Source organism: Cebus imitator, unplaced genomic scaffold (genome assembly GCF_001604975.1).
Source record: "Cebus imitator isolate Cc_AM_T3 unplaced genomic scaffold, Cebus_imitator-1.0 Scaffold125, whole genome shotgun sequence".
Taxonomy (NCBI): domain Eukaryota; kingdom Metazoa; phylum Chordata; class Mammalia; order Primates; family Cebidae; genus Cebus; species Cebus imitator.
In genome coordinates, this window is record NW_016107440.1 from 1,584,927 (window position 1) to 1,607,912 (window position 22,986).

At 41.0% G+C, this 22,986-nt stretch overlaps 1 protein-coding gene across 3 annotated transcripts in view; it reads right to left on the reverse strand.

Moving 5' to 3' along the window:
- Nucleotides 1-5,173: 5,173 nt before the first annotated feature.
- The window catches only part of CCDC25 (coiled-coil domain containing 25), a 37,465-nt gene continuing 19,652 nt past the window's right edge, over nucleotides 5,174-22,986 (reverse strand). For 2 of the 3 annotated variants that reach the window (XM_017540417.2, XM_017540416.2), the window contains 4 exons: nucleotides 21,507-21,610; nucleotides 21,091-21,293; nucleotides 12,431-12,476; nucleotides 5,174-8,313 (listed from right to left, as the gene is read on the reverse strand). In XM_017540417.2, the coding sequence (XP_017395906.1) occupies nucleotides 8,284-8,313; nucleotides 12,431-12,476; nucleotides 21,091-21,293; nucleotides 21,507-21,610 (383 nt within the window). In that variant the 3' untranslated portion in view covers nucleotides 5,174-8,283. The remainder of the gene's footprint in view (nucleotides 8,314-12,430; nucleotides 12,477-21,090; nucleotides 21,294-21,506; nucleotides 21,611-22,986) is intronic. The other variant, XR_001828656.2, reaches the window with a different exon arrangement.

Genomic DNA, 22,986 nt, shown 5'->3' on the forward strand with positions numbered 1-22,986 from the left:
AACCCATCTGGACCTGGGCTTTTTTTGGGTGGTAGACTGTTGATTGCTGCCTCAACTTCAGCCCTTGCTATTGGTCTATTCAGGGTTTCAACTTCTTCCTGGTTTAGGTTTGGGAGGATGCAAGTGTCCAGGAATTTATCCATTTCTTCCAGGTTTACTAAGTTATGTGCGTAGAGTTGTTTGTAATAATCTCTGATGATGGTTTGAATTTCTGTGAAATCTGTGGTGATATCCCCTTTATCGTTTTTTATTGCATCTGTTTGGTTATTCTCTCTTTTCTTTTTTATTAATCTGGCTAGTGGTCTGTCTATTTTGTTGATCTTTTCGAAAAACCAGCTCCTGGATTTTTTTTCAAGGGTTTTTTGTGTCTCTATCTCCTTTAGTTCTGTTCTGATCTTAGTTATTTCTTGTCTTCTGCTAGGTTTTGAGTTTTTTTGATCTTGCTCCTCTAGCTCTTTCAATTTTGACAATAGGTTGTCAATTTTCGATCTTTCCTTGCTTCTCATGTGGGCATTTATTGCTATATATTTTCCTCTAGACACTGCTTTAAATGTGTCCCGGAGATTCTGGTATGTTGTGTCTTAGTTCTCATTGGTTTCGAAGAACATCTTTATTTCTGTCTCCGTTTCATTGTTTATCCAGTCAACATTCAAGAGCCAGTTGTTCAGTTTCCATGAAGCTGTGAGGTTCTGAGTTAGTTTCTGAATTCTGAGTTCTAATTTGATTGCACTGTGGTCTGAGAGACTGTTCGTTATGATTTCCGTTCTTTTGTATTTGCTGAGGAGTGATTTACTTCCAATTATGTGGTCAATTTTAGAGTAGGTGTGATGTGGTGCTGAGAAGAATGTATATTCTGTGGATTTGGGGTGGAGAGTTGTGTAAATGTCTATTAGGTTTGCTTGGTCCAGGTCTTAGTTCAATTCCTGGATATTCTTGTTAATTTTCTGTCTCATTGATCTAATATTGACAGTGGAGTGTTGAAGTCTCCCACTATTATTGTGTGGGAGTCTAAATATTGTCTTAGGTCGTTAAGAACTTGCTTTATGTATCTGGGTCCTCCTGTGTTGGGGGCGTATATATTTAGAATAGTTAGCTCTTCCTGTTGGATTAATCCCTTTACCATTATGTAGTGTCCTTCTTTGTCTCTTTTGATTTTTGTTGGTTTGAAGTCCATTTTATCAGAGACTAGGATTGCAACCCCTGCTTTTTTTTTGTTCTCCATTTGCTTGGTAAATCTTCTTCCATCCCTTTATTTTGAGTCCGTGTGTGTCTTTGTATGTGAGATGGGTTTCCTGAATTCGGCACACTGATGGGTTCTGACTTTTTATCCAGTTTGCCAGTCTGTGTCTTTTGATTGGGGTGTTTAGGCCATTTACATTCAATGTTAATATTGTTATGTGTGAGGTTGATCCTGCCATTTTGTTACTGGCTGGTTTTCTTTCCCATTAGTTAACTCATTTTCTTCATTGAATTTTTGGTCTTTGCCAACTGGTTTGCTTTCCGTGCTTAGTGTTTCTTTCAGCTCTCGTAAGGCAGGTCTGGTGGAGACAAAAGCTCTCAATAATTGCTTGTCTGTAAAAGATTTTATTTCTCCTTCACTTACAAAGCTTAGTTTGGCTGGATATGAGATTCTGAGTTGAAAGGTCTTTTCTTTAAGGATGTTGAATATTGGCCCCCACTCTCTTCTGGCTTGTAGGGTCTCTGCTGAGAGATCTGCTGTAAGTCTGATTGGCTTCCCTCTGTGGGTGACCTGACCTTTCTCTCTGGCTTCCCTTAGCATTTTTTCCTTCATTTCAACCCTGGCGAATCTGACGATTATGTGCCTTGGGGTTTCTCTTCTTGAGGAATATCTTTGTGGAGTTCTCTGTATTTCTTGAATTTGAAATTTGGACCACCTTGCTAGGCTTGGGAAGTTCTCCTAGATAATATCCTGGAGTGTGTTTTCCAGCTTGGATGCATTCTCCCCATCATATTCAGCTACACCGATCAAACGTAGATTAGGTCTTTTCACATAATCCCATATTCTTGGAGGCTTTGTTCATTTCTTTTCACTCTTTTTTCTCTTGTCTTGCCTTCTCTTTTTATTTCATTGAGTTGATCTTCAATCTCTGATATCCTATCTTCTGCTTGATCGATTTGGCTATTAAAACTTGTGTTTGTTTCACGTAGTTTTTGTGCTGTTTTTTTCAACTCCATCAAGTGGTTTATGCTCTTCTCTAAGCTGGTTATTCTAGTTAGCATTTTGTCTAACCTTTTTTCAAGGTTTTTGGTTTCTTTGCATTGAGTTAGAACGTGTTCCTTTAGCTCTGAAAGTTTGTTATTATCCACCTTCTGAAGTCTGTTTCTGTCAATTCATCACACTCCTTGGTCAAGTTGTGATCCTGTGTTGTTGAGGAGTTGTGATCCCTTGGAGGAGAAGAGGGGTTCTGGTCTTTGATGGTTTCATCTTTTTTGCACTGGTTACTTCCCATCTTTGTGGATTTACCTGGCTGTGGTGTCAGGGAGCTGCTTGATGAGGTCACTTGTCTGCCTGTGGAGGTGCTATTGGGTTTCTAGGAACTCCTTCAGGTTACTAGGGAAGCTTCCTGTGTCTTTTTTGTTTATAATGGGAGATTAGGCCCTCCTCTTCCGGTGATCTGTAGATGCTGCTGGGTTGTCAGGAATGCTGTCCCGTTGCTATGTAGGCTTCCTGTGTTTTTTGTTAAAACATGTAGCCCAGTCTTACCCCTCTAGTGGTGGGTTATGCCCTTCCTCCACTGGGCTAGATCATTCAGGGTTCATCTCAGACTGTGGCACTGGCTGTACAACCCACTGGAGTGAGAGCTTCAGTCCAATGGCTGGTTTTAAACATGGCAGGTAACACTCTACCTTGGCAGAAAAGGGCCCTGAGCCCCCTACCTCCTTCTTGTTTAAAACACAAAACATTTTCTAATCATAGGCACGAGTAAAGGCTTTTTTGGGGCTGGGTGCGGTGGCTCACACCTGTAATCCCAGTACTTTGGGAGGCTGAGGCAGGTAGGTGGATCACCTGAGGTCATGAGTTCAAGACCAGCCTGGCCAACATGGCGAAACCCTGTCTCTACTAAAAACACAAAAATTAGCCAGGCATGTTGGCACGGGCCTGTAGTCCCAGCTACTTGGGAAGCTGAGGCAGAAGAATGGCCTGGAAGGCAGAGGTTGCAGTGAGCCAAGATCTAACCATTGCACTCCAGCCTGGGCGACACAGCGAGACTCCGTCTCAAAAAAAAAAAAGGGTTTTTGGTAAGCTTTGTCTATTTCAGACCTTTCAACCGTTTCCAAAGACTCTTCTAAAAGCAATTCTAGTTTGAAATGTTATGTAAGCCTCACTGATGCAGAGTACATAAAATAAAATACAAACTTCAGATTTTGGAAGGGATGTTACATGAAGATCAGGGCTTCACAGTGGAAGGCGATTCTGGCAAGGCTGGGCTGGTTCCCATCACTGCACGATGCCCCGAATATTTTCTATTTTTCAGACTGGTTTTCATCTGTTGACCCTGTACTGTGTCTTCATCAAGGGTCAAAACGCTTCAAGCCTGACAGATCAGGCTTTACCACCTGAAAGATCCCAATTACCTTCTGAAATCATAAGCAAATATTAGCCTTCTCTATGGAAAGGAAACTGCTAATGCAGAAACCAGAACACCAGCAGGAGCCCAAACAGCTAAGGCCTCATCCAGGCAGGATGTGCAACGTCAGGCAGTTAGTCTTATATTTACACTGCTGTGGTTACAAGATGGGATTGATGGAACAAAACACAACATTGACTTTGGAGAATTCTTTTTCAGCTTTAAATATTGACACCCACTCACCAGGCTTGAGAACTAGAGAAGCTGCATGGATTTCTAGAGTGACCAATCATTTCCTCTGGCCACCATTCCTTGGCTATTAAGAAATGCAGAAGGCTGGGCGCGGTGGCTCACGCCTGTAATCCCAGCACTTTGGGAGGCCGAGGCGGGTGGATCACGAGGTCAAGAGATCGAGACCATCCTGGTCAACATGGTGAAACCCCGTCTCTACTAAAACTACAAAAAATTAGCTGGGCATGGTGGCGTGTGCCTGTAGTCCCAGCTACTCAGGAGGCTGAGGCAGGAGAATTGCCTGAACCCAGGAGGCGGAGGTTGCGGTGAGCCGAGATCGCGCCATTGCACTCCAGCCTGGGTAACAAGAGCGAAACTCCGTCTCAAAAAAAAAAAAAAAAGAAATGCAGAAAATGCCAGGTTGGTGCCACACAGCACATGCCAAGGGCAGAGACCCATTTCTTTTTTCATCTGGCTACAGAGTAGACCTATAGTCATACCACTAAGGTAGAAAGCTCACAGTCCCTCCAATAATTGACACAATAATTAAATCAGACAAAACTAAGCAATCATTGTAAGGCAGGAAAAGAGGTATGTGTAATCTAATGATAAACCCAGGTTAAAAGACAGCATTAGGGAGGTATTTGTATCTTCAATGCACTGCTAAGCCATCTAGTATATACACACATCTCTAAAATTGGCTGTATAAAAATTCTGGTTTCAAACTACATTCCCCATATTGACTAATTTACGTAAATATTTAAACCCCAGAACTCTAGTAGCTGAGGGAGTTAAAGGATGCAGGTATTGCCCTGACTAAACATGTTACCCAATTGTGCTCTAATAAATATTTAAGAATTCAAATATGCTTTTATAGCTGGGAGAAAAACTTACATGTTTGTGTGGCACCCTTGACCCTAAGACCTCCCTGCCAGCATTCTCACATTAGTGGCAGTTGTAGCCTAAAAAAGATGAAAATCTGTCAAAACACAACACAATCCGCAGCCGTACATTCATCCATGAAACCATCAGGAAGTCTCCACATTTGCAGGCTCGCCTTGGCCAAAATTTCAGGCAGACTCCCAGGAATTCTGGGAGAGCAGAGGGTCAAGTTGTAAACTCCCAGTTCAAGTATCGTGGACTTTCAGCTCTGGGTTCTTCAAGCGTCTCCCTGGAATTCTTAAGCGACCTTCCCTTTACTATGATTTGTTCCTGCTGTGACTGTGTGAACAGCATCATCACATGGGGATGTAAGCTGAGCCCCACTTGCCTAAAATAAGCAGGCACATCCCATCAGTAGACTGGGACTTGCAGGAGAAAAGTAAAAAGTGAAATCTCACACACACACAGAGTTCTACTCAAACTATAAGCTTTTATTATATTTTACAGATCATTCATTCAGAACATGCTGCGTCTGGGGTTGGCATCATTTCCCTTTCGAAATGACAGAGCGCACATACAAGTCTTGCCCACGCGGAATTCACACGTGCCTGGCAGGAAAGAGCTCTCACGAAGTGCCAGCCGGATGTGAGCTCGTTCCCACAGCAGTGGTGCTGTCCTTGTTTCTGAGCTGCCACCTATTCACTGGAGTTAGGTGAGTCAAAGCTGAAATTTAGCTTGGAATTCAAGTTTCTAATTTTACATTTTTCATTGTAGTCTGATCCGGTTTTAGTCTGCTTTAAAATCAAAGGTCACGCAGTCACTCTAATATGATCATTTTGAATACAGAAATTTGTAATTCACATGCTGTACTGCAGATGAAAGACAAAGCAGGCCTCAATATGATGGGTCAGGAAAAACTAGAAAATTGTTCCTTTTCCATTTTGCCACCCTGCTCAGTTTTCCCCATAAACGGTTCCAGCTTGGAAAACAAGAGCTTCCCCACTCAGACAGATGCAATGGTGAGGAAGGACTTTGCTCTTAAACTAGAAGCTGCAGCTAAAACTCTCCCCGTCTCATCCTGCTGGGTATACAGCTCACACCGTCTTTCCTGAGTAGGGGGAAACTGCTGGCTGAACAGCTGAAAGGCTCACTGAAATCTATGCTTCAAGAACGAGTTAAAGACAGTACAACAAAACACGTGGACACCAAAGGGGTTCTTAATGTCCATCACCTATTCTGCTAATCTCAATGCCTTCTGATAAACTTCTCAACATTTGTTCCAGCCCAACTGCTGTGACAAAGCTCCCTTGCCCAAAGATCCCAAGTCTAGACAAAGGAGGATAAGAAATGTGAAGTCTAAAGCTATTAGAATATAATACAGCAGTTAGTGAAGTAAATTAAACGTGACCCTCACCTGCATGCCGATCAGTGTTGAAACTGAAGACGGTGTTAGCAAAGTGACTCAGACCCACAGCAGAGATTTGATCAAGGACACAGCCCATAAAAATAGCAACAATATCTAATTCTCCTATCCAATGTTTAGGAAACAATCCAATAGCAAGAAATGAGAGGAGTTCAATGCCACAATTTGACCTGTGGGCAGTGAACCTATTATGTCCTCCAAAGAAAACGTCCTGGGACCAACAGAGATGGGAAAAAAAAAATAAAACACAGAGGCTGGGGATTGGGGGTGTGGGAATCAGCACAGAGGAGGTTGGAGAGCTATGAATTCATCAAGAGAATTCAGCAGAGAGACCTGAACATTTTAAACCAGCGTAAGCTGAGAGTTAGGAAATGTTTACAATATGAGCCCCTGGACCTCTCATACTGCAGTAAAAATGTATGTCCTCTTCAAAAGCGCTATCTACATGTGTTGTCATGTGGGGTACTGAGGAGTTGTGTAGCAGCCGGACTCCTTGGAAGCACAGAAGGAGCACAGCTACAAATTCACAGTCAATCAAGAGTATGTCTGAGAAAGGGCATCCCTTTGACCCAGTCAGCATGTGGAAGAAAGAGGCATTTAGCAGGGGAGGAGAACAATGAGAACCCCCAACAGAACCCGTCAGACTGTGCCTGTGATGAATGAGGTTTACAGCAAGATCTCCTTCAAACCCGCTTATAGATGGCGGCTACTCTTTTGATAGCAAATTCTAAGAATTCATTTATCACTGTCCTTCCAGATTAAAAAAAGATAGTTTATTATAACTTTTAAAATTGCAGAACGTCAAGCTGAATATCATTAAACACAAACACAAAACCACTCATCTCTAAAGTCATCTTCTATACCCCCTCAAAATTTGGCCAATGAATTACGCCTCAGGGAATTTTCCAGTTCAACCCCATACACCAGCGTGGAACAAATGGGAACACTAGCCATTCGGTTTGCCCACAGTTCCAAAGTGCTCCTACAGGTAGAATACCTGCTGCAGGTCATTCTTGCTGCTGTAGGGTGAGTAAAATGTCCATGTGTATGCCTCTGGTCCTAAAGGCTTTGTTCTGTTTCTCCTTGTTTTGTCTTATTCTACAGAGGTTGCCTTACATACTATAATCAAAAGATGTCTTCCGATCAGAATCACAACAGATAGTGAGTGGTTCAAGTGAGAAGTAATGTTACATAGTAAGTTGCTGACTCTACAATGAGAAATTGAACTCTGGGGTTACAACTCAACTATGATTTCTGGGTAAAGAAAATAATTACTTGGTTGGCTAGTGAAATGCTTAGTTCCTTCTAAAATCATAATTGCAATATGGATTTCCGCTTCATGCTGCATCCCAAGGCATACATCAGGTAACCTACATCTCCCAAAGGATCAACAGAGCACTGCTTCCTATTTTACCCCAGTGCAGAGAAATTACTCCTGTGCCCAGAAGCTGTCGCATAGGTGGCTTGGCTTACTTGGTGCTCAGGCAATAACTGCCACAGGCCCCACCTGGATGAACAGCATCAATTTCTTTAAATATGATGAGACTAAGATGGAGGCCCCTGCTCAGAGGAAGCAAGGACGTAAAAGCCGGGACAGGCTGAGCTGAGGGTCACTAAGCTAACAGTCCCAGCTGACATGATGGAACGTGAATACTGAAGCCAACAATCTTCTGAAAATCTCTTTTTCAAAACCCAGACGCCCTTTTTCCTAATCAAGAAGTCAGGGACAGGGAGACATTCGCAAAATTACCCACCAACATGTTCTTCTTAACAGAAGTGAAGATTATTTTAAGAATATGGAAAAGTGTTTCAAGACATCTGTTTTCAGGGATGGACCACAGCAACAGAAGTAATTCTCAGAGTTGGTTCATTTTAAAGTCTATCTCAAGAATAAGAGCAGTTAGCGTTCACAAGGTACCAAGACATGTCCTGGCAAAAACATTTCCGCTTTAAGTAATATGCTGTCGAGTTCAACTATTTATGCATATCTGATCCTTTTCTGTCAGCTAAAAAGGTAAAATTTTTTTAAAAGTCCACAATCAATAATTTCTGGGAAGGATGAAGGTGGAATTTTGGTAGTATTTTATGCTTCAGGACACAGATGAAACCAAAAGGTCTGCCACTGTCTCTACATTCACTTCTTCAAAGGTCCTCCTTTTACATGAATTCATCTGAATCATTGCCATCCTGTAGGAAACAAAAGAACAAGACCATCAAAGTCCTGAAAATAACTCAATATTTAACATTTATAATTATCTTAATTAGCGAGCTGCCTTCTCATCTCAGTCGCTGAGTTCAGAAAGTAAAATAACTACATTCACTCATCACTTCTCCATCTTAAATGGTCAATTTCCTGAGAGAGCTGAATTAGCAGCTATATCTGTGAGGTGTCATTACAGGGCCTGAATACACAGCAACAAATGACTACTGATTTCTAAATAATAAAGTAAGTCCCACCTGACCAAGTATAATGCAAAACAAATGTGACTATAAGAAAACATGACAGATCCTTCAACAAATGTACCAAGCAAACGCTGCCTCAATAGCCTCATGCCAACAATTCTGCCAATATGCAAAATATTTCTGGTCCAAGTTCCAGTAAGTTAAGCCTCAACATTGTCACAGATGTGTGGCTTCACAACATGGCTCTGATCTGTTTTTCTTTTTTAATAGGAAAGGCCATTAGGAAGTCAAACATAGGCAAATTTGCCAAGTTAGCTGGTTTGCCACATTTTTTAATTTAAAAATCCTGCATGATGGTATACAGCACAAAGGGAGTGATTTTATCGTGTGGCTTATGAGCAAGTCCTGAAGGCCACGCACAAAGGTAGAGCCCTGACTCCTTTCTGGCCAACATTCGCTAAGAGTGTGCATTCTGATTCGCTTGCCAGTGTCACAACCCGAATACTGCATTTGTTTTATCTTTTTCCTCTTTCCCATTGCTTGACACGAGCGTTGTTAGACAAAGGGATCAGACTAAAGCTTAACTAAATAGCCCTTATTAAAGATGGTAGAGAAATATGATACTGGTAGAAAACATTGGTTCCTGTGAAGTCTCGTTTTAGCTCCAGCTTCACTTAGTGGTTTTCTCTGTGCGTCTCTTCCATTAGCACAATGAACTGAAGCCACAGTAAAAATGCCTTCGACAAGTACACAAAGAGCAGACTAATGACTGTGTTACATCCAGCGGCCAAGACGATCGCCCTAGAGTCTTAATCTGAAATAAAAGCAGTAGCAATGTTTGAAAGAGTCATTTAGTGTCTTTAAGTGGCAGTTTCAGATCCCAAACACTGAAGATGAACAACTCAGTAAGAAAGTTTGGGTTGTTATCAATGAAAGTATGTCATTCCCTATATAGGCTGTGGGTTAGATTTGCAGAGTTCCCACTTGTCTGGGGTTATATTTTGGAATTACAGTAATTTTTCTTCTTGATGAACCTATATAAACTAAATTAAAATTTAAGCCCTGTATTATATAAACACCTGCCTTTAACTGAAAAAACAACTGGTCACATTCTAAATTGGATCATGAAACATCTGTATCCCTTATACTTCTACACTGCTGGTGGGAATGGAAATTAGTAGAGCCACTATGGAAAACAGTGTGGAGATTCCTTAAAAAACGAACAGTAGGACTGCTATTTGATCCAGCAATCCCACTAGTGGGTTTCTACCCAGAGGAGAAGTCATAATTCAAAAAAGATACTTGCACATGCATGTTTATAGTGGCACGATTCACAATAGCAAAATCATGGAATCAACCCAAATGCCCATCAATCAACGAGTGGATAAAGAAACTGTGGTGTATATATATATGATGGAACATGCAGCCATAAAAAGGAATGAGTTAACAGCATTTGCAGTGACCTGGATGAGATTGGAGTCTATTATTCTAAGTGAAGTAACTCAGGAATGGAAAATTAAACACCGTATGGTCTCACTGATATGTGGGAGTTAAGATATGAGGATGCAAAGGCATAATGATACAATGAACTTTGGGGACTCAGGGGAAAGAGTAGGCAGGGGGTGAGGAATAAAAGACTACAAATATGGTTCAGTGTATACTGCTCAGTGATGGATGCACCAAAATCTCACAAATCACCACTAAAGAACTTACTCATGTAGCCATATATCACCTGTACCCCAATAACTTATGGAAAACAAAAACAAAATACAAACATCTGTATCTCTTAACAGAAGATGTTTATAAGGACAATTAGTCTATTCTTTTAAAGTATGGAGAAAAACTATAAAAACATTTTAACTGAAAGAGAGAATAAAAACACCCAGTGCAAAACTTCCTTGGAATCTTGAACCTTATTCATACTTGGAACTCAGGAATAGAGGTTGCAAGCAACAGAGGGAGAGGAAGGGTAGAAAGGTTAGCAATCTTGTGGGCTACAAATTCAATTTCTTAGTCTTGGGACCTTTAACATCTGTCACTGGTCAGATGGTGTTTGCATATGTATGTATGTATATATGTGTGTGTATTTGTTTATTTCTCAACTCTAAATATATACAACTTTAAAAATCCATAATGACGAGAATGAAACAACTAAGGTCATGAAATAATATGCGGAAAGTAGACTTTAAAATATGGAAAACTTCAATAAGCAAAATAATCACAATGTCACCTGAGTTGTGGTATGTTAGAGACTTCTGTTTAGCTGTTAAATTGTTCCAGTAGTTTCAAGAAATCTAAAACTAGGTTCCAGAAAGGATTAAACACATCTCATCTTTTCATACTGATACTCTGGAAAAACAGCAACAAAGTCTATATGGATATGGTATAAAAATATGACTATTTACAGAGTAGGTCAAGGAAGACTTTCACATAGATGTGTCTCCGCTTAAATCCTGAAACAGCCCTGTGAAGTAATAGGTCTCCATTTTACTCCCTCAGAGAGGTTAAATGACTTTTTTTAGGATCTAACCCAACTGCTGTGACAAAGCTCCCTTGCCCAAGGGATTTTTAATCTTCTCCAATTAGCAGATAACAGTTAAGTCTCTAAACTTCAAATTCAAAGCTCTATTTCATTTAATAATGTTATTCTGGAATTTTTCAGGAATAAATTATAAAGAAACATCTCTGATTCATAAAGGAGCCTCATAAATTTAGTTTAGAGATGGGAATAAGAATGTTGTTCTTACAAATTTTTAGAAGGTGATATAGATATAAACAAGACATAAAATCCTGTTAATTCTAATTCATGCACTAAATCTGGGGTTTGACTAGATTATTTATAAGGGATCTTAAATTCCATTACAGTTGGTCCTTGGTTTCCTTATCTGTGAATTCAACCAACCTCAGCTCAAAAATACTTAGAGGAAAAAAAATAATTTAAAAAATACAATAAAAATAATATAAATTTTAAAAAACAATAAAGTATGACAACTATTTGCATAGTATTTACACTAAGTAGGTATTATAAGTAATCTATAGAGAACTTGAAGTATATGGAAGGATGTGCATAGGTTATATGCAAATATTACTCCATTTTACACAAGGGACTCTAGCATACTAGGATTTGGTAGCTTTAGCGAGTCCTGGAACCAGTCCCCCACAGATACTAAGGGATGACTATATTTTTAAACTATACTATGAAACATGCAAAATCCCAAATATATCCGCCCAGCTTCCATTTTCTGCAGACTGTTCGATAGCAGCAAAATTGTGCTATCTCTAGACACCTCAAAATAAATTTTAAGCAGAACAGTCCTCAAGGACAGTAATTCTCTGACATAGTTCCAATCAAATAATAGCTGTGATGTTAAGAAGATCCTTTCAGTACTGTGTTACGGGTCACCATCTGTTTATATCTCAGGTCCTAAGGAACATGAGAACAACCAGTTTTGTCACTTAGGCTTCACTTAGTCACGTAAGATCTTAGGGTAAGTACTTTTATTTTAATTGAAGGCGATAATTTTGTTCTCAATTATACTATGGACTCTACAGCCACACTGATATAGAAAACTAATAAATAAAGGCACTTTTGCATGCCTGCAATCAGAAAAGGGGAAATAAAGAATAAAGTCCTACAAATATAAAATCAATGGACCTGTAATACACAGTACACAAGCTCTGACGATCTCTTTCCCTGAGATGGCCTACTTAAACAAACATGAGAACATCCACAGGGAAGGAGGCGCAATGCCTAACAGAAACCAGCCTGAGTGGTGTCCTGGTTACCAACCATGGTCACCTACTTGCAACATGTAAAGCAATAATGGCCAGTAACGCAATGATAAAAAACCCTTAGTGAATTATTTCAAGGCAAACTTTTATGCACACCCCTTGAACATACCTGATTTGAAGACATATTTTCTACTTTCATTAGTGATGAATAGCTCCTAGAAGGGAAAAAAAACACACACACATTTAAATTATGGTGATCCAGCCAACAAATATTTGATGAACATTTCCGGTGTATTCAGCACTGCTCATGGGCTTTAGAAGAAACACAAGAGCTACCAGATATAATCTCTGCACTCAAGGAGATTGTAGCATTCAAAGGATAAATATTTATAAACAATCAAAAAGATGTGCACAGCACTTTACAGTTTACAAAGTGCTTTCTCCTGCTTGTTTCATGTGACCACCTCCACAATAACTTGGCAAGACAGGTGGCATTATTGCTACTTTTCAGATGGGGAAATTAACCTACAACCAAGATATGATATGATTCACAGATGAGGTATACAGCTCAGACTGTAAATGCTACAGGAATTCAAAGGAGCAAACACATCAGTGTGGGCAGGAACTGTCAGGGTACCCTTCACAGACAAGGCGGAACCAGACCAAGCCAGTCAAGGGGGCAGGATGAATGAGGGGGCATTGCAGATCCAGAGAGTGGGATGAGCAAAGAGACAGAGATCGTATCTATAATGACTTGCTGAAGATCCAGCTAACTCAGGTAGGTTCTCCAAGTAAAGTAGTGGGAAATCAGGCTGGATGTGGGGCCCAAATATGTTGTCCTAAATGCACAACTGAACACAGTGTGTTCAGCAAGAAGCCAGAATACACAATGAGTAAAGCCATAATAAGAGTCAGTGGGTATTTATTAAATATCCATGATGCATAAGACCCTGTGCTAAGCCTGGGTGAAGGATCAGATGAGAATAAAACAGAAAATGATGACTAACACAAAGCCTGGACCCACAGAACTTACTAGAAGGGGAAATAAGACGTATTCATCAATAACTACAGTGAAAAGTACTATTAAAAAATATACAAAGAGACAAAGAAAAGTGAGGCTACATAATACCAGTGTTTTGAATAGAGTAATGTGTAGCAAAGAGAGAGAGGAGCGAGGCAGTCAAGGCAAGAAGGTCCATTCACAATAACAGTATTTACCATTTATTAGGTGTCCTTTATTTGCTAAGAACTGTAGAAAGTGCTTTCTACATAAATTACTGCTAATCTCTCTAATAGGTCAAGGAGCATTATAAGACCATTGTACAAAATAAGGAAGCAGAGTCAGGGTGGTTAAGTAAATTGTCCAAGGTCTTAGAGATAAGAAGAGATGCCAGGTTTTGAAGGAGGTCTGACTCCTAAGCTCACACTCTTATCAGGCCGGGGCTTACTACAATACGCCAATCTGAGAGCATGAATCCCTGGAGTTAACAGCTGTAATGGTAAGAAGGAATAAAACAGAGGAGAAACAACAATGACATCAACGTTTGTAGCTTCAGTGATTTGAAAAAAATAGGAGAAATGAAAAAATGTTGCAAAGAAGATGCGCCTGGTTTGAGACATGCTTCGTTTGAAGTCATCATGAGACACCCAAGTAAATATGAACTGTAGAAACTGAAAACTGGAGACCAGTGGGAGGGAGAAATGCTACAGTCAAAGATAATGAGTTGGGAGACACCCAGACGGAGAGACCAGCTGACGCTTCTAAGAGTAAGCGGTGTCTACAAGGAATTAAAAAAACAAAAAATAAAAAACAGACAAGATGAACAGGTTGCATGAGCAGGAGGAGAAAGACATGTTGTGAAACACAAGTGGTTAGAGCAGAGAATGCCAATTCTCACTGCATCTGAAAATCACTTATGAAGATTTAAATGGATCCATAGGCCCAGTTGTAGAGATCTGTCTTCCCAGGCTGAAGAACCACTGGGTCAGAATTCCCATCTGTGTGACAGTGATGCACAAATTTACCTTTCTTGTGCCGGGCGCAGTGGCTCACACCTGTAATCCCAGCATTTTGGGAGGCCGAGGCAGGTGGAACGCTTGAGGTCAGGAGTTTGAGGCCAGCCAGGCCAACATGGTGAGTAGAGACAACATTTTGTCTCTACTAAAAATACAAAAATTAGCCAGGCTTGGTGGTGCATGCCTGTACTCTCAGCTACCTGGGAGGCTGAGGCAGGAGAATCGCTTGAACCCGGGAAGTGGAGGTTGCAGTGCACCGAGATCATGCCACTGCACTCCAGCCTGGGCGACAAAGCCAGACTCAGTCACAAAGAAAAAAAAAAACAATCAAAGAAGCAAAAAAAACCACAAATTCACCTTTCTTTAGTTCCTCTGCGCTCCATTTCCATTAGTCCAACTAACTCCCTGACATGTTTTTGAGATCCCAAGGGTATTTTCAGGCTCTTAGGGCCATCTCCAGCTCATGGTTTTCCCTACTAAACCAGTTTAGTTCTTTTCCAGTGTTCCCCAGCTCAAAGAATGGCATCACTGTACATTCCATTTCCAACTGAAACCCTCGAAGTCATTCTTAGCCCAGCCCCCTTTGCCCCCCTCTTCACCTCAATCCAAACTATCACCCGACCCTAACATTTTACCTCAAATTCTCTCATGGATCCACTTCTCTCCACCCCAAGTGACCACCACAGTCTAAGCTACCATCATCTGTGATGTGGAATGCTCTTAACTGACCTACCACATGCACTCTGGTTCCCTTATGAGGTCAGCAAAGTGACCTTCCCAAAACACGAGCTTCATTGCATTAACCCTTGATTAAAACCTTCTGATAGCTTCACTGAGCTCTTAGGATGAGGGCAAACATGGCCAGCAAGGGCCCACATAGACTGGCCCCTTGATCCAAGTGCCCTCTCACCCCTGCTGCTCCAGACACTTGTGACTTTAGCCCTGCATTTTGCCTTGCTGGTCCCATACAAAGTCTTTGCATACATAGTTCCCTCTGCTTAGAGCACTGCTTCCAACTCTTTAGCTATCAGAGTTTTGATCTTGGCTTCAAGACTACCATATCAGGGGCCAAGTGTTGTAGCTCATGACTTTATCTCAGCACTTGGGGAGGCTGAGGCAGGAGGATCACTTGAGCTCAGGAGTTTGAGACCAGCCTGGGCAACATAGCAAGACCCCATCTCTACAAAAAATAAAGATATTATTCAAGCATGGTAGTGTGAGCCTGTAGGCCCAGCTACTCGGGAGGCTGAGGTGGGAGGATCGCTTGAGCCCAGGAATTGGAGGCTGTAGTGAGCTATGATGGCCCCCCAGCACTCCAGCCTGGGATATGTTTGGCATATGCTTAACAGAAACAGACATAGCAGTTGTTTTTGGTTTTCTTAATCCATAGAGATTTTTAAAAAATGCAAGTGATTAGTGACAGCTTAGAAAGTGGGACTAATTAAACTTTTGAAGCAAAAATTTTATTCAGTGAGATTGAGAATTATTTCCCCTCAGTTAATATGAATATTTTGTATGTTGAGGACACTATGGAAGAAAGCCCAGAAGATATAAAAACTGTGATTTGGTTTTTAAGTTTTGTTTGGATACTTGCAATTTCTGAAACTCATAAAGTCACACTAATGCCTTACATTTTAGTAACATACAGTTTAATATGAATTATGACATCTATAAGTTACTTGATTTATATTGAATACAAATTACTTTAAAAATGAAAACAAAAAAGGAAAGCTAATACCAGGGAAGCTAATCTCACTAGATTCATGATGTACGACTAGTCATTCACTGCATAGACAAAGGACTCTGTCCCCTCTAAGGGGAGGCAAGGATCCATGAGTACTTCCCAGACAGGAGCTCAGAGGTAAGACAAGGAGGCACAGCACACAGAGCGTTCATTACAGTAGAAGGCAGTGGCAGTGTGTATAAGATAAACAAAAAAAGGTACAAAGAAGTCAGTTCTTCATGAGACTGTCATCCATTTGATTAGTTAATGGTCTCACCATTTCCTCTTAACTGACCTAGACACACCGATTCTGGTTCCCTTAACAATCAGATCAGCAAAGTGACTTCATTCGACCTATAAGTCTACTTTTTCCCAATTTTCCACAAAACGTAGAAAGGCTCTTTATCACTTGCAACATGAATCCTGGACAGAAGGAAACCTTTTAAGTCACTCTACAATATTCCTAATTTTTCATTCTTTCACTTGCATATGTGTGCCCTCAACCCCGGCCTTGCCAGTCTGTTCATTCCTTGCCTCAAAGGAAGCACGCTATAGACTCCTGGCTTCAGAATTAGACTTCAGTTTGGATTCCTGCTTTGTCAGTTACGAGCTAAAATCTTTCCACATTATCCTCCACGCTGAAGTAATCTTTGCCTGAAAATCAAGTTCATGTCAATATTCAAACTGAAGATGCATTTAGCTGTGACTTACCATTTCACCTGCGTCTTGTACTTCTCTCATTTCAGTTACCTGAGCTTTGAGTTCTAATTCTGATCTCCCAGTCTCTGTCATAACTTTTTATTTTTTGAGACAGGATCTAGCTCTGTCACTCAGGATGGCGTGCAGTGAGCTCACTGCAGCCTGGGCCAGCCTGGCTCAAGCAATCCTCCCACCTCAGCCTCTAGAGTAGGCGGGGCTATAGGCTTGCACCGCCATGCCTGGCTAATTATTTATTTTTTATAGAAACAGAGTCTAATTTTGTTGCTCAGGCTGATCTCAAACTCCTGGGCTCACATAATCCTCCTGCCTCAGCCTCCCAAACTGCTGGAATTACACTTTGCCCAGCCCCATCTCAACTTTTAAACAGCCCTCTCAGGTAGCCATAGTCCTTACTCTTTGTTTTGACTGCCTCAACCTCTCATCTGTTACTCACCCATCCAATATTAATGATGTTTCCCTGACTATTGCTTATTTCTTCAGGTTTCGACTCTACATGGGTTGACTTAATTTTGATGTAATAAATATTTGGTACAGTAACACAAAGCCAAATAAAAAATGCAAAATTAAAATAAGTCAGGTAATAGGCATAGATTTCTATATCTTTTTTTTTTTTTTTTTTTTTTGAGACGGAGTTTCACTCATGTTACCCAGGCTGGAGTGCAATGGCGATCTCGGCTCACCGCAACCTCCGCCTCCTGGGTTCAGGCAATTCTCCTGCCTCAGCCTCCTGAGTAGCTGGGACTACAGGCATGCGCCACCATGCCCAGCTGATTTTTTGTATTTTTAGTAGAGACGGGATTTCACCATGTTGACCAGGATGGTCTCGATCTCTTGACCTTGTGATCCACCTGCCTCGGCCTCCCAAAGTGCTGGGATTACAGGCTTGAGCCACCGCGCCCGGCCTAGATTTCTATATCTTGAGTGGAAGATTCAAAGACAGAAATGGAAGTGATGCTAGCACTGCAAAATGTATAAAAACTGATTACAAAACAAGTCAGAAGCTTAGAGCCTATTGTTGAAATTTCACAAAAGCTGCAGAACACAGCAGGCAAACAGCAGCTCTGGATGTGCCAAGCAAATCTTTGCAACGTCACCAAGTCCTGTTCCTAGCACTGCAGCCCTGTGCCATGATCTTCTGTCCTCTGCAGCATGTGATAGAAGGTTGTCTGTGTGGCATATGGTTAATGGAAATAAACATAGCAATTGTTTTTGGTTTTCTGAGATCCATGGAGATTATTAAAAAATACATATGACTAGTGACAACTTAGAAAGTAGGACTGATTAGATAAACTTTTGAAGCAAAAATCTTATTCAATAAGATTGAGTTTTTCCTTCAGTTAATAGGAATATTTTATATGTTGATGACACTATAGAAAAATGCCCAGAAGATACAAAAACTGTGTTTTGGTTGACATATTTTGTTTAAAGGCTTGTAATTTTTGAAACTCATAAAATCATACTAACGTCCTAAATTTTAGTAGTGTGCAGTTTAATTGGAATTATGACATCTATAAATTACTTGACTGATTTATATTGAATAAAAATTACTTTAAAATTGAATAAAGTGAATAAAGCGCAGGAGAATAGAGTAAGCAATGTGTGTAGGTTTGAGATCAGACTGAGACTAAGTAGTTACATGAGCTTGTGGCAAGTTTCTGACTGCTTCTCAGGCTCAGTTTCCTCTTCTATAAGAGACAGATTAAAAACCTGCCACGGCTATTGCTGGAATTAAATGAGAGAATGAAGTAAAGTATTTTGCAGTGCAGTGTTTGGCAGCTGGAAAATGTTCAGAAGGGTAAGCGATTCTTACTTATTAAATGTTATAAGTAAATTAGGTGATCTTACATTCCTATTATGATGTTCCATCGTGTTCTTAAACAAAATTATGTTAGATCTGTAAAGGCCACTAAAAGGCATGTTTTCAATTTCCCCCCACTCCAAACTCAAAACAAAAAAGAATTAACTGCTCTAAATCTTGCATCACCCGGAATGCCATAAATTTTACCACACTGATGGAGTTCATACTGTTTCTTTCACTTCAAACACAAATCAGACTCACAATTCTAGGCAGTATCAAATATTTAAACTATATGTTAGTTGGCCTCATGTTAGCAGATTACAACTCAGCGTAACATTTCTGAAGCTCTCCGTTTGAACACTGTATTTGAAATGAGGCTACTAAGCCTGTTTTAGCAGAACCCAACCAGAAACACAGACATGTGAATAATAAATAACAGTACATAATCATTACACCTGCATTTTGACCCAACAATCTCTCTAAGAATCCAGGGCATTCCAAGAAAACTGGGTAGGACATGTCTAAGCAACTTGTTTCTGATTCTACACCATTTCCAAAGGCAATTTGTTATCAGTAACCCTTTTTTCTTTTTGGTATATGTACTGCAAATGAAAAACCATGGAAAAATGTAGGAGTTCTGTGATGAGAATTTGCAGGATTAATTTGTTTTAATTAGAACAACTAGGGGCTCTTTGGGTACAACACTATATGGGAGAACGTCTACATTCAGTCTCTAGAACCTATAAATATGTTATATGGCAAAGTAGACTTTGCAGTTGTCATTAGTTGAGGACCTTAAGATGGAAAGATTATCGTGAATTATCTGGATGAGCTAAATCTAGTCACACTGTTCCTTAGAAGCAGAGAAGGCAGTGGTCGGAGAGGGGGCTGTGACTATGGAGAGCTTTGGAGGAGGAGCCAAGAAATGTGGGTGCTTCTCAAAGCTGAAAGGAAAGATTCTCCCCTGGTGCCTCCAGACACTTTGATTTTAGCCCAGTGAGAACCTTGCTGGACAATCTTCAGAAGTAGAAGACAACAAATCTGTGTTGTTTTAAGCTACTAAATTTGTGGCAATTTGTTTCAATGGAAATAGAAAACTGACATAATCATTGCTCTCCTGGCCTTCTTCACTAGAATTTCAGGAGCCAAATTGTATTTGAACTATTTAGCTGTTTAAAAATGTAGTGCTTTGCCGGGCGCGGTGGCTCAAGCCTGTAATCCCAGCACTTTGGGAGGCCGAGGCGGGTGGATCACGAGGTCAAGAGATCGAGACCATCCTGGTCGACATGGTGAAACCCCGTCTCTACTAAAAATACAAAACATAGCTAGGCATGGTGGCGCGTGCCTGTAATCCCAGCTACTCAGGAGGCTGAGGCAGGAGAATTGCCTGAACCCAGGAGGCAGAGGTTGCGGTGAGCCGAGATCGCGCCATTGCACTCCAGCCTGGGTAACAAGAGGGAAACTCCGTCTCAAAAAAAAAAAAAAATGTAGTGCTTTAAAGCAGGCCTTGCTACATTACTTTAGACTTTCAAAATGTAGAAAGTTTTAAAAATAGCTTTGAGGCCAGGCGCAGTGGCTCACATCTGTAATCCCAGCACTTTAGGAGGCCAGGGCGGGTGGATCACCTGAGATCAGGAGTTTGAAACCAGGCTGGCCAACATAATGAAACCCTGTCTCTACTAAAAATATAAAAAATTAGCCGGGCATGGTGGCAAACACTTGTGATCTCAGCTACTTGGGAGGCTGAGGCAGGAGAATTGCTTGAACCGGGAGGCGGAGGTTGCAGTGAGCCAAGATCGTGCCATTACACTCCAGCCTGGGTGACAGAGCGAGACTCTGTCTCAAAAAAACAAAAACAAGGGCCGGGCGCAGTGGCTCAAGCCTGTAATCCCAGCACTTTGGGAGGCCGAGGCGGGTGGATCACGAGGTCAAGAGATCGAGACCATCCTGGTCAACGTGGTGAAGCCCAGTCTCTACTAAAACTACAAAAAATTAGCTGGGCATGGTGGTGTGTGCCTGTAATCCCAGCTACTCTGGAGGCTGAGGCAGGAGAATTGCCTGAACCCAGGAGGCGGAGGTTGCGGTGAGCCGAGATCGCACCATTGCACTCCAGCCTGGGTAACATGAGTGAAACTCTGTCTTAAAAAAAAAAAACAACAACAACAACAACAAAACAAAACAGCTTTAAGAGTTACTAGCATTGGTTTTTAGAGCCAACACAACTTTATTTAAATAGTACAGCTAGTCAATCGTAAATACCTCCCATGGCATCTTTTCCTTTCCAGAAGAAATTTACAAAGCAAACCAAACTAAAGATAACTTATGAAGGTTTATCTACGAATAAAATTAGTTATTTTATTTTATACACTTTCATATCCTGCCCCCATAAACAAGCAATTCTTTTAACCAACACATTAATATAAATGCCTTTTTTAAAAAAACCAGTTTAAGGTTCTGAGCTAGTTACATGTCCCTCCTTCCACCAATACATCATTCTTCAGGTCTGATACATGATTAAAATCATCAGGGAATCAACTTTGAAGTCAAGCTCAATACCACAGCTCCAACATACCTAAGTTCATCCATTTCCCTCTTCTTCTTCATTTCTTCTTTTTCTCTCTTTTTCATTTCCTGAATCTGGGCTTTTTTCTCATTCCTCTCTTCACGATCTCTGCATTCTTTCTCTGCTGCTAGGTCTGGGAACCGCTCCACTTTGGTCTTTTCTAATCGGTTCAGGATCTCATTTACTTTCTTTTCCACTGTTACAATTTTTACCTTTAAAGGAGATAGGGGAAAAAATATTGCATCTTTTTGTTTTTTTCTCCCAGAGAGGGGTAAGGCTTTCCAGAGGTTTAGCAACCCAGTTTAATTCCCTTTAGAAAACATACGTCATGCTCAGCCCTCAACAACAATGGTGTCAGACAGAAAAGATAGGATACTCCATTCAGTATCAGGGCTCCACCTCCTTCAATGGTACAAAACACTTACATCCTTCTGCCTGTGAAAGCCTATCTGCCCCACATCCATGTCAGCTGTTTTCTTCAGGTTAGACCACGGCGTATATACCACATTAACGTTGTTCATCTTGCAGCCTGCCAAGAGAGACTGTCTTCAACATGCAGGCAGGATGAGACTAAGCAATGTGTTCCCTTACCCACCGGCAAACTGCCATCAGCCGATAAGGGAAACGGCTTAGCGTGAACAGGCCACCCGTTGTTTTAAACCACCAACACTTTTTCAAAGACCACCCACAAAAGGCAAATGGTAAAGCTGACAAAATTCAAACAGAAGTATTACTATGGCAAGCAGTGGTCCACAGATTAGCTTCAGGGACTTCTGAGGACTCTCTTAAATTGGATGCAAAATTATCATTGTGGTTTTGTTTCCCAACCCCCACCAAGTGAAAAGGACTGAATACGTTTCCTCAGATTCTCAAAGGAGTCCGTGACTCTAAAGGTTAAGCAGTAATGGAAAGCCATGGCCTCGGACTCACGATCCCAGACTCTATTTGGGCACTACCAAGAGCTAGCTGAGGCTCCATAAGAAAGTCCCCATGGCTCTCGAAATCTGATAAGAAATACCAGTAAGTTGGACTAGTTAATAGAGTTTTGCTTATTGTTTCTTTCAGCAGTGAAACTCTTTTACCAAAGAAAACATAGAAGCCATCAAAGCAGAGGCACTCTGGATGGAAGGGGTGCCAGGTACCCCGTTCACTCCTCCTGCCCCTTGCACTGCCTCCTCCACCACTCATGCCCTATGCCTGCAATACCCTCCCTGGCTGATCTGGAAATCGCAGTTTAATCACTGGTCTCATGCTCTCTCTGGTCCTTCCAAATTAGATGGTGAGCAATTTCGATGCTTATTAAATGCCCATGTACACTGGAGAAAGCTAGAAGACCACTTTATCCAAGTAGTCAAGGTTAATGCCACCAAAAAATGGCACAAAATGACATCATGTGCTGCCTGACTATAATGTGCAAAACTTCAGTTTATGTAATATTCCTGCCCCACAGTGTGTAGTGGGATTCTAATTCAGAGGAAGCATGAGACAAACCCCAGCTGTGGGTTAGTAATTCCATTACTACAACTGATCTGCACTTTTTGAAAGACAAAGTAGTATCTCTGGATTAAAGGAGACTAAAGAGACATGGCAAGTAGGTACAGCACATGGCCCTGGAGCAAAGAAAATGCTACAAAGAAACAGCAGTGGGACAAGTGGCAAAACTTCAATATGGACTATATATCAGAACACAGTATTCTATCCGTGTTAAACTTCCTGAATCCTATCACTGTGATGCAGTTATTTAAGACCATGTCCTTGTTCTTCAGAGGAACATGATGAAAGGTCACGATATCTACAGTTTCCCTTCAGATGGTGCAGCTAAAAAAGTTAATGAGTATGCTACAGGGAAAGTAAATAAATATGGAAAAATTTAAACACTGATGGATCTAAATGAATGGTATATGG